We start from the raw sequence: 12,276 nt of genomic DNA, 5'->3' as shown, positions 1-12,276 counted from the left end.
ACACAGACAGGCAGGCAGGACACTGGGTCCGTAATTACCATCATGATCCAGATTAACTCCTGCAGTGTGCGTGCGTACGTGCGTGCGTGTGCGTACGTACTACGTGCGTGCGTGTTGGGTGCCGGGCTGGGACAACGCGCAGACAGGATTAATGCAGAGTGGCGAGGACAACAGACCCCACAAGGAGCAGTAGTGGCTGGAACTTAAAATGGCCTTGGTGGGACAGGACACTTCCTACTTACTACATTTGAAACACTTTTGTGGAAATGGAATATTATTATACTCTGTCATTTGTAGTAGAATTAGTATGTTCAACCATAACTATACATTCAATGGTCTTGTCCGCATAATCTGAGATAGTGCAGATATACTGCAGATACATATAATATTACTGATCATCAGTAGCCCTGAACCGACATGGTTTAGATTAGTGATCCTCTGTGAGTTAAACACCATAATGAGCTTATAGGAGAGCCAGGAGATCAGACTACAGCTACGAGAGAGAGAGAGAGAGAGAGAGAGAGAGAGAGAGAGAGAGAGAGAGAGAGATTACGTTGTCCAGTTGAACAAATAGTTCCACCTCCGTGTCTTGACCCATGAAGGTGAGTCTGGTATGTTGCCAACACACGGCCAGGCCTTCAGGTCCAGGTCACCCGTCTAGGTGCTGAAGTGTCCCTGTGCCAAGCACTTAACCCCGACCCCCCCCCCCCCCCCCCAACCTGACTGTGCACTCATCAAAGTCATCTGAGCGGCCACCTGCTTGGTGAAGCTGGAAAAGCAATTTCTCCTCACCCCCTAAACCCTAGCCCTCACCCCCTAACCCACTCCCCCCCCCCCCCCCCCCCCTCTCCAGGGACCCTTTCACTTCTGTTCCCCTTCAGATTCAAGGTCAATGCCGAAGGGACCACACATCATCTTACATGGACACTTTTCCCCCCCAGTCATAACAAGACTCATGCCCTCATGTCTTAGTAATAGTTTAAAGACCAGAATTATCCATAATAATGTATACCCGTGGTTTACAACCTTTTTCATATCAGGGCCCATTATTTATTCGGCATTTGAGCCACAGACCTCCATCTGATGAGATTTAGCTTTGCGGACGCAAAACAAAACTAAAGAATATTTTGTTATTGTTGGATACGATTTTGTCCACAATTCCATGCTGTATTGATGTTGGTACCATAGGAGAGATAACAGACAAACGTTGAAAGAATAGACTAAATTAAGTAATGCAGATGTTTAACAATAATTTTACTCTTTTAATTAAAGATCTACAATTGTCCGTTTGTTACCAACTCTCCATCATTTAGCTGGGGACCAAATCCCTTCAAGGAGGTGGTGGTTCCGGGCCAACTGGTTGAGAAAACCACTGGCTTACTAAAGGGATATTTCACTTTCTAGTGTTGTAGTACTCCAGTCCGGTCTCGTCTCGGTCTCGCCCATAATTTGACTTGGTCCTGACTCAGTCTCGGACCAAGGTACTTGGGGAGTTGAGACGCTTATGGACATGGACATTGTAGGCCTACAAATTAAACTAACTATCTGTCTATGACTACGATAATATGCTCTGTTCGTGAGTGAACTAGCCAGCCCTACATAGGTTAATAAGACTAGTTCAGTCAGACAACTCCAAGCGAGGCAGGGATCAGCAGCAGCAGCACCGCACGTCCGCACAGCAGCAGAGAAGCCAGGAATGAGCAGGTAGGCAGAGAAGTTTAAATAGCCGCTCTGATCAGGTAAAGAGTGCATGTGACTAGTCACCTGACACCTGACCAGGTAGGCGCGCTCTCGAGTTGTCGGCCTGAACAAGCTACGGGGCTGCACGTCATTCATTGTTCAAATCTCTGACTATGACTGTTTTAAAGGCACAGCACGTTCTGGGTTACTATTTTCTGTGTGTGTGTGTGTGTGTGTGTGTGTGTGTGTGTGTGTGTGTGTGTGTGTGTGTGTGTGTGTGTGTGTGTGTGTGGTTCAGAGTCAGACCTGCTGCTGAATCTTCAGGGACATAACTCACTGGCGCTGCCTTGTGGTGGGTAGTTGTCAGTGGGATGACCCTCTTTCGGTGAGTTGGTGTTCAGACAGTCTTCAGGGAACGTCACTATCACTGATGGGATTAGAGGGGGTTTAGTGTCTGTCAGGAGAAAGAGTATAGATGTCCAGAAAATACCCCTATATACCCCCTGGGACAGACTTACTCCTCAACAGACCATGAGATTGACAACTGATCTACATCCAACCTGAGACCCACCGCCCCTCCCCATTAGGCCTACATATTGTGATCATAATTCATTAACCATTATACTTCCATTACCGGTTGACTTGTCTAGTCCAGCTCATCATTTCCCCCTTTCTAAGTAAGGCACTTAAATAAAAAATACCAATGTTGTAGTGATATTTTCGTTATGTTAAAACAACACAATTTTTTGTTCAAAAGTTAAAGCTACTGTAGCCATAGTAGAAATTGCGATAGAATGTTTGTTCAATGACAGGGGTCTCCCTGTCTCTCTTGCTCTTGAGTCTTCTTTAATGAAGACTGCCCAATTTCCTCAAGAGAGTACATTGTTGTGTTCGATCTTCCAGTTCCAATTTAGTTTGCTCATTCCTTTGTGTCATCACTTCCAATTTCAGTTCTTTATCATGTAGTATTAAATATTCATCCTGATAGATAGCTACAATTGGTAACCCAACAAAATGCATTTTCTAATCAGTCTACTGCTCCTGCTGTTTAACAGCTGGAGAGACATCAGATAGCAATGATTTGATTTGGCCTACTATTAAATCAGAATGTTTTGTTATAGGCTATAATGTTAAAAAATAATACCATTGCCGCCTGTAAAACAAATGTATTTTCAGAGGATCCACCCATATTTGATTCTCTATATGTAAAGCGCTTTGGAAAAAAGCCCTATATGCACCATTTACATTGACCATTTAAGCTGTAGTGTTGTGTTGTTAGTTTGTTTGTTGTGTTTGTTTTAAGTTTTACTTAAAGTACCAAAAGTAGAAAGTAGCCTACTCATTGTGAATTTCGCAAGTTCAAAATTTATAAAAGATATTTGAAAACAGCCGATCTACAAACTCACGTGTCGCATCACGAGACATTGTGAACTTCAATGTGCCATTTTCCAATAGCCCTACCCATACGCAATTACGCACGAACGCGCACGCACACACACACACACACACACACACACACACACACACACACACACACAGAGGACGCCTCCCCACGTCTCCTACGGCATGACGGCCTCTTCCTGCAGGAGGTTCTTTTCCAAAAGAATAAAAATAAATGGAAACATGTTAATTAAAAAACACGGCCCCGGCCCTCACGTATTAGAAGAACAATATCACAGTCAACAGTCAACAGTCAACAGTCAACAGTCACAGTCGTGTAAATTATTCATGACAACATTGTATTATCACAACTTGCCTCAAAGTTGTCAAATCTTTCCAACTTCTGCTGTAGCCATGTGAAGAATGTAGAGATTGGAGAAGCAAACACTTCCTGGTCTGTTGCATGGGTGTAATTTTCACAAATGACCACTACATGCTTCCTTAACAGGCAGTGCCATACCACCACCTCAGTAGGCCTATGGGTAATACATCAGCCAATCAAATCATCACATTTCGTGGTACAAACATCATTGTCTCCACCAGTCCGTCCGTGTGTGTGTGTGTGTGTGTGTGTGTGTGTGTGTGTGTGTGTGTGTGTGTGTGTGTGTGTGTGTGTGTGTGTGTGTGTGTGTGTGTGTGTCCCCGTCTGTCCTTCCGTCTGTGAACAGCTAATCTCCGGCACCGTTAACCCGGTCGATGCCAAATTTTGCAAAGACACTCCCTGGATGCCAACGATGAACCTCTGCCCCAAAATTTCCAGAACGGCCTGTTATAGCACCACCAGGAGGCCGCTTTGTGCAAAATAAGTTTTTGGACAGTACACCTACAGATTTTGTCCAAATTTCTCAGACTCCATCCTGATTGGCTAAGATTGGCTTCCAAAGTTCGCAGGAGTGCTCAGTTTCAAACAAAATGCTGCACATCATGAACACCGAAAAGTGTTTTACCTCTAACTGCACAGATCTGTGGATAACTTTGTATGCCAACTCCCTAGAGGCCAAGAAAAAACCTTTGCCTGGAATTTTTCACATCTGCTCTTTATAGCGCCACCAGGAGGCCGACATATGTAAAACACATTTTCTAATATTACTCCTTCAGATTTTATCCAAATTTCACGCAAATCGGTACACATGCTCTCCATAGTCATGTGACCAAGACAGGTTTGTTTGCTTTCTCATAATCCATCCTCATTGGCTACAATTGGCTTCTAAACTTTTCAGGAGTAGCCCGCTTTGTACCCGTTTTGTACAAATCGCCACAACTACTCAACGCAGCGTCTGATTGTGGTGAAACTGTGCATGCATATTCCCACTAGGCTTTGGAAGAAATGCCACTTGACAGTTTTCAAATCAGCCTCATGGTGGTGCTACAACAGGCCAAGCCGCGACACACACGTTTATATTGCTCCTAAACATTTTGTTCAGGTCTCTGGTGGAGACCTGTGCCCAGAAGGGCACTTTTTTTATTCATGAATCTTAGCTGTATCTTTCTACTGTATCTTGCCAATATAGCTACTGCTACTATGACATTTCACCCATGGGATCAATTACATTTTATTCGCAGACCTTTGCCCAGTGGTCTATATAATGAAAAGCTACCGGTAATCTAAAATAATCTGCCTAAATTTGACACAAGCGTTTGACAGTATATATAGACTTAAACGATACACACAGTGTAATCCTCAGTGAATGACTAAGTCAGAGAGTGTAAAATGGAGCCAAATGGACCAGGTTCCATTTGGTTCCACAGTAATGTACCACTAAAGATTTGTATACCTTCATAGTTTTCAGCTGCTTGTCCAGGGCTCGTGCCAGCTCCAGCATCATGACACAGGGTACAGACGAGTCCGTGGCACCTTGTAACTCTCTGCCGTGCCACTGTGGCGGGTAGTACTTGGAGTCGAAGTGACAGGCCAGAACCAGGCGCGGCTTGGCAGTGGGGTCCAGGGTGGCGATGAGGTTGGTGAAGGTCTTAGTTGGGACCATAGGGGGTCTCTGCTTCGAACCTGTCCCATGAAACTTCCCAGCCCGCATCGAGAGAGCTAAGAATCCGATTGATGTGCTATAGGAGGCGCACAGACACACACACACACACACACACACACACACACACACACACACAACACAATTAAACACGTTGGAATTAAACTCACACAAAAGGACAAATCCAGTGTAAAATCCTCAGTGTTATTATAACTCTGGTTTTCATTTAAGGATTTAAGTTTCAACTAAAGATTTAAGGATCATTTAAGGATTTTACTGTGTAGAAAACACCTGGTCTACCAGAGTCGTTAGTCATGAATCGGGTTACCATTATTCTGAATGACCAAAAAGAGGACACATGTGCGCGTGCATGTGCGCGTGCATGTGCACGATCAGCGATCACCAGGGGGCAGCGACAACACACACACACACACACACACACACACACACACACACAATAGCCTTCTATAATGCTGCGCACATATATTATATATATTTAAAAAAAAATACCCAGCATAATTTTTGGGAAGGCTGGCTAAGCCTTCCCTAGCCTTACGCACCCGCCGCCTATGTGGTCAGGGCTAAGATCACCGCTGCACTTGAGCAATTTCGATGAATATTTGTATCTGATATGACCATGCATAATAATAACATGGAATGGACAGGTTTCAAGTGCTATCTTAACGTGCAAGCTATAGTTAGCTATAGCTTGAAGGTTAGCTAGCAAGCTAGCTATAGTTAGCTGGTTAGTTATCAAACGTCTACAAACACTTGTTTAAACATAAACGGACAGTTTATCAGCAGTGATAAGATGATTTTTAAAGTTTACCTCTCCGTTCTGATTGGTTGTTTAACGTGGGCTCTGGACGCGACGTAAGCGTCTGTTAACATTTTGAACTTGGAACACACGACGCCGATTGGATCGGCGCGCCGCCGCGACCTACGTCACGCTTCTGCGCACGTCGAATGCCCAAATTTGGACAAGCCGACACTACTCCTCAGCCAATCACAGTTCGAGTCCCCAGCGTGTAAAACCGGTGCGCAGACGCTACGCGCAACAGATGCTTTGAAACCTTGATCGGACTCAGACGCATTTACTCCTTGCTCTTCATCACATCTCACACAAGCTACAACCAACCTACAACGAACCAACTCCTAACTCCATCGGATTTTGATTGATTAATTGATTGATTGAAACCTTTGTTTATTTTCGAAAATATTTAACGTTTTCAGCCAGATTTCTCTCAGTTCTCGCCGGTTCTCTAGTCACCCCCCCCTCTCTTCTTGCTACAGCATGCCGCTGTACGCCATCATCCAGGTGATCAACGTGCCATCTTCCTTGGGAAGTGCAGGACGTTCCAGAAAGGGGACCAAGAGGATCAGCGTCCACGACCCTGAACTCCACCGCCACATCGACCAGGCAAGTAGTAGGTCCCACCGCCGCTAAGCTAGGCCATGTTTAAAACCTCTCGACTAGTTGTGGCTTTTTTATTTGAATGTAACAATGCAATGCCGCCGTCGTTCAACTCAACGGTCATGTTTGTCGTGGGGAAAAAAATACTATCTACAACAACCGGTCCTGTAGCATCATATGTGGCGTTGTTATCGTGTATGGGCAATCTGTTCCCTCGTCTCCGTCCATAGAGTTATAGTTTCTGAGGCTGGTTCTCTCATGAGCAAATCGTTAAGATGGGTCCCAGTCCAGTCACCGGTCCACTCCACGGCTCTCGTCTAATGGCGGAACTTCACTCCGTATTGCCTATGTGTTTTGCGTACCGTGTTACTTTCAACGTTAATGTCTACATAAGCGTTCAGATTTGAAATCTAAAGTGCTTACCCCCGGGCCACGGATGTTAGAATTTTGCACGGACGGGTTATTGGCACCCGTGCATTCCGTATTGTTCAATAAAAAGATTAAAATGTACTAACGTCTAATATACCGATAGGGGCGAGTAGTTACTTGGAAAGCATGGCAAAGACTGAGAAAATGGCCGGCGATCGGATAAAAATGCTTTTTATTGAACAATACGGAATGCACCGGTGCTAATACCCGCCCCAGCAACATTCTAACATCCGTGGCCCGGGGGTGAGCACTTTATATTTGAAGTCTGAACCTTATTGTAGACGTTAACGCTCTAAATGTAGCAAGGTGCACAAAGGGGTGATGATGCGTCATGACCATAATGATTATGACGGTCATGTTTCAGCTTTCAGGAGTAATCTACCAGTAGGCCTAATTCAGTGGTGGAGGTAATGTCAGCTAAAATGTTAATCTCTACATGCACATCTTTTTGGCTCCATCACTTCCAAATTCACTCATTTATCTTGTTTGAGTTCTCTCTTTCCTGATTGGGTAACATTGGTAAAATGCACTTTCTGTTCATGTCTGAGAGGTCATTTTGACCGTTTTGTCGTTCTTTTTAGATTTTGAAGTTGATTATCTTTGCCCATGACGCTTTCAGAAGGTTCCCCTTCCATGACCATCATCTCAGAAAGTATTGACACCTGAAACATTTTCTAAATATGAATTAAGCACATGTATAAATAAATGTAACTTTTAAATGCATTTGGAAAAACACTTTTCTTTTTTTAACTGAACAGTGGAGGGGCGTGGAGAGGAAGTCGATTGACTCCATCAGCATGCCTGTCATCAGGAGACGTGCAGCCAGAAGAAGAAAGAGGTCCACAACCTATGTAGACACACTGCAGTGTGACACTGCAGAGCGCATTCTGGATAGGAAGGTGTGGACAAGGGCTGCGACCCTGGAGTACCTACAGGTGATTTTTTTTTTTGCATGTACACTAGTTACACACTTACTGTAAAGGGTCCAGTTGCACTCCTGGTAGTTTTACTGTAGTTGATGATCAAGAGTCAATACAAATAATCAGATTAACAATGCAAATGTGTGACATTGAACATGTGAATGAAATTAACATATTATGCACTGGGCATGTTATGACAAATAACTTAATCCATTTTGGGCGGGAACCCCTTTTGGTGATAGCAGATCTACAAGCTCATAGCACGCCACCGAGTGGCGCGCTACGAGCTTGTAGGTCTGCTATTTTTTAAAACTCAGGATGTAGAAGACATTTTTAGAATCTGATCTCATGTCAAAATGTGTTAAATATACAAATGACTAACGTATCAATTTTAAATATTTTTACAGTTTAACCCTGAAGAAGAGAAGTTTTAATCTCTTATATATATATATATTTTGTCTTTCTCAGAGGAATGGAGTGACCAAGCCTTTGAAGAAGAAACCCAAAGTAGCTGTTAAGCCAGCACAGCCACTTCCTCAAGTTGCTCCTTCTCCTGTTCCAGAACCTGCGCATGTTGATCCGCAGACATGGGTGATGGACATTGATGCAGGGGACTCAGACATGCCTGAGCTATGTTCTGAATATGTGAAAGACATCTATGCATACCTAATGGATCTAGAGGTACGTGCCAGAGACACTTTTCTTTTTTATGTGGTACCTGGAATGCTGGACCCAAAACACACTCGCCCCATTTTCCTCCGGACCGCTCTCCCCAGCGGTTCTTGTATTAGTTTTACTGAGGTTACATTTTGGAATAATGTTGGGTTTAGCTATAGATTTACTGAGGTTAATGTATAGGAATACCTGGTGGTGAGTTTGCCAGATTTGACCCTGGGTGAGCATGTTTTGGGGTGAGTGTTGTATTCCATGATGTGACTTGGTGTCTTGTGTAATGACATATTTTGTTTGTACAGGTACGTCAGGCTGTGCGACCCGGGTACATGAAGGGCTACGACATAACGCCACACATGAGAGCTCGCCTAATCGACTGGCTGATCCAGATGCATTCATTGTTGATTGAATGTTCATTCAGTGTTCTACAGGAGACACTGTATCTAACAGTTGCCATCTTGGATCGTTTTCTGCAGGTAAGGGCAATTTACACATTTGTTTACATATTTTATCTACTCTTGTGTTTTGCCATTTGAATATTTTTAATTTGTCGTTGTGTATTTATTACAGGTTCAGCCGGTTTCACGAACGAAGCTGCAGCTTGTTGGTGTCACTGCCATGCTGCTCGCCTCAAAGTACGAGTCAATGAGAGGAGGCGCCCCAAAGGTCCGGGACTTTGCCCGGCTCACAGACAACGCTGTCACACCCGCTCAGATTAGACAGATGGAGCAGGTGATGCTGAGGGCCCTCAACTTTGAGCTGGGGAGCCCACTGCCGTTGCACTTCCTAAGGAGAGCTTCCAAGGCTGCAAACGTGAGTTTCTGTTCAAAGTCTTTACTGCATTATCACCAGCACTTGGAACATGTAAAGTAAACCTTTTTAGAACTTCTAGAAGTTGTCCTGAATGACTGACATTTATAACTAGTGTTATGAAACCTTATAAGTGGATTATAAATGACCTCACCGGTCGATCAGGCTTCAGAAATTGCAATTCAATTCACGTAGGAATGTGGTTCATATTTGATTTGTTAAAAAAACAAACAATTCTAATCTGGATATGACAATACAGTTTTGGGCTGACAGTTCCACATAGGTGGTTAAAATAATTGTTTTTATATTTGGCATTTCATATACAAGCAGCCTTTTAAATAGTGTTTGTCTGTTACTCTGTTCTAGACTACTATGAAGATCCACGCACTGGCCAAGTATCTGATGGAGTTGACACTCCTCGATTACGAGATGGTTCACTACCGGCCCTCTGAGATCTCGGCTGCTTCCCTCTGCCTCTCCCAGACGCTGCTGGATGGCCTGCCATGGGTGAGTTGAATAGAACTGATGTCGGGACGTGGATTTGTGCTTATAATAGTAGGCTACAGATGGCTAGAATGACGGTTTGTCTTAGTTCTAATTTGTTTTTGCTTCATGTGTTGCAGACTCGTACAGAAAAGTACTACACCACATACGACGAGGCTCACCTAAAGCCGATCATGCAGCAGATGGTAAAAAATGTGGTTGTCGCCAACAAGGGGAAAACAGCGTTCCAGGTGAGTTGGTTAAAAGTATTTGGAATTTACTGGAGAACCATGGGGATGATTAAATACTGTGTAGATCAAGGGGGACTGCCAAATCTTTGTGGGATACTTTCAACATTAAAAAACTTCAAACATAGCCTTCCTATTTTGAAGGGGACAAAGCTGAGCTACAAGCTCACAAAGCCTCCCACTGCGAGGCGTTGGTAGCTTGTGGATCGGCTTTTTTCGGCAAAGGTTTTGTGTAGATAAAGTTCAGAGCCAACGTAAAGTTTTCTGTTGAGGGTATACGTGGTCAAATCCACAAATTAATTATGAAGGTGAAGAAAATCAAGTATTTACAACACTGTTGGTGTTGTCAAACAAGTTTGAAATCTATGAAAGTTTAATTTGCAACTGAACAATGTTGGAAGACCCCTGCTGTAGATGTATACTAATGCAAATGTACCTTCTCCACCTAGGCTGTCAGGAGCAAGCAGATGGAGAGCGCCCTCCTCCCCGAGTTGCAGTCAACCCATTTAGTCCGAACATTCTTCGGACTAAATGGGTTGTCATGGTTGTCATGTCAAGGACCCCCGGAATGATCTGTATTTGGCCGTGGACTCCCATCTGAACATATGTTGTTCCAGGACCCCCAGAAGCAAAGATGAGTTAAAAACATTTGCTGTGAAAGAATATATATTCAAAGATTTGTGCCATTATATTACTTTTTTTTAATTTAAATTTTGTAAATTTAGATTTGGTAAATTCCTGTGTAAATATGCAAATCATTGTTTTATATTTCCATTAAAATTGTATGTTTGTTATAAATTCCTGTGTAAATATGTAAATAATCATTGTTTTATATTCCCATTAAAATGTTGTGTGTTATTGAATTTGCAGCCTTTTAATGATTAATCAGGGGTTTCAGCAGTTCTTGCACTTCTCTTTAAATATGGCCTAGTGTCTGAAGTATAAGTAATCTAAACCTTAGACTTGTGTATGTCTGAGAGTAAAGGGCAAATAATACAAATATTTAAAGGCATTTTGCTCAGAGGTTAAAGTATTTGAATTGGGGTTGACAACCAGAGATAATTGCCAGGTGCTCAGACAATGTAAGCAGCAAACGAGCAAAGGTCTCATTGCGGAAATATGATTTTCCTGAGTGACATAAGTAAGGTAAGCGACACATTGTGAGCTTGTTGCGAACGCAGTGAGCCACTTACTATGACAGCAAGGGCTGAATGTCTGTGTGTGTGTCTGTGTGTGTGTCTGTCCCACTGTTACACCACCCGCCCGCCACCAGAGGGTGCAGCTGTAGCACACACACACACAGGGCGCAGCTGTAGCACACACACACACACGCACACGTACACGCGCACACACACACACAACCACACACACACAAGCTGCGTTCGCTTCACGCGTTTGCGCGTCTTACTTGTGATATTAATCTTAATGATGAGTAACCTGTTAATTGTAGTACAATATTTTCCTCTGAGGTGTAGTGGAGCAGGAATATAAATGAATCCAGTCATCTGTCATCTCTGGCAGTTGTTTGTAAACTGATTTATCAGTCAGAGCATGTAGACCTCCAGCTCTTTAGTAAAAGGAAAGGCCATTTTCAGGCTGTGATACCAAGTTTATCCAATCAGCAGAACTATTTTACAGGACAAAAGATGGCACTATTCCATATTTAGATGCTGTTTTAGAAGAGCAGAGGTTCTCAAAGTGGAATCTTGAGTTCCTGAGGATGTAACTCTTGAGTGTACAAATGGAACCAAAAGTAATACGTTTGAGAACCACTTTCTGAGAATCTTGGAAAATGCCAAATGTACATTTAGGCAAATCCTGCTCTCAGCCAGTAGATGGCGCCAACACTACTAAACATTTTTTTTTAGGAATAGTTTCTGACATGCAGTGATAATGCCCTTTCAAATTTTAATATCTTATAGAGGTTTTGATTGTGGTATTGATAGCCAGGCTGACTACCAACACCAGTAACATAAAACCTCTACTGTATTATCTAAAAAAAAAAAAAGTACAAATTAGGGTCTGTCAACATAATGTCAAACTGTTACTTTTTGGGATTCAAATTCTAAAATGGCAAAAGCAACAGATGGACAAGCTCAAAATGTGTCACTTTGCGCTGCGTTTTGAGCTTGTAGATCTACTACGTTTGATGGTTTTGTATCACACCGTAGTAAAGTAGGCTAGGCGCTAGGGTGTTA

The 12,276-nt window shown here is 43.1% G+C and overlaps 1 protein-coding gene across 1 annotated transcript; it reads left to right on the top strand.

The window, feature by feature from the left end:
- Window positions 1-6,396: 6,396 nt before the first annotated feature.
- On the top strand, window positions 6,397-12,049 carry LOC310857198 (G2/mitotic-specific cyclin-B2-like; the record flags this gene model as incomplete). The annotated part of the gene is made up of 9 exons (XM_083762808.1): window positions 6,397-6,522; window positions 7,704-7,880; window positions 8,451-8,546; window positions 8,840-9,013; window positions 9,108-9,350; window positions 9,714-9,854; window positions 9,971-10,081; window positions 10,528-10,574; window positions 12,001-12,049. 9 exons carry the CDS (start codon window positions 6,397-6,399, stop codon window positions 12,047-12,049), a joined length of 1,164 nt encoding a protein of 387 aa, XP_083618934.1.
- Window positions 12,050-12,276: the final 227 nt, after the last annotated feature.

The sequence above is a fragment of the Protomyctophum parallelum genome, assembly GCF_964188405.1.
Source record: "Protomyctophum parallelum genome assembly, chromosome: 4".
Classification (NCBI taxonomy): domain Eukaryota; kingdom Metazoa; phylum Chordata; class Actinopteri; order Myctophiformes; family Myctophidae; genus Protomyctophum; species Protomyctophum parallelum.
Note: the sequence above shows the minus strand (reverse complement) of the source record. Positions and strands in the feature narration are given on the sequence as shown.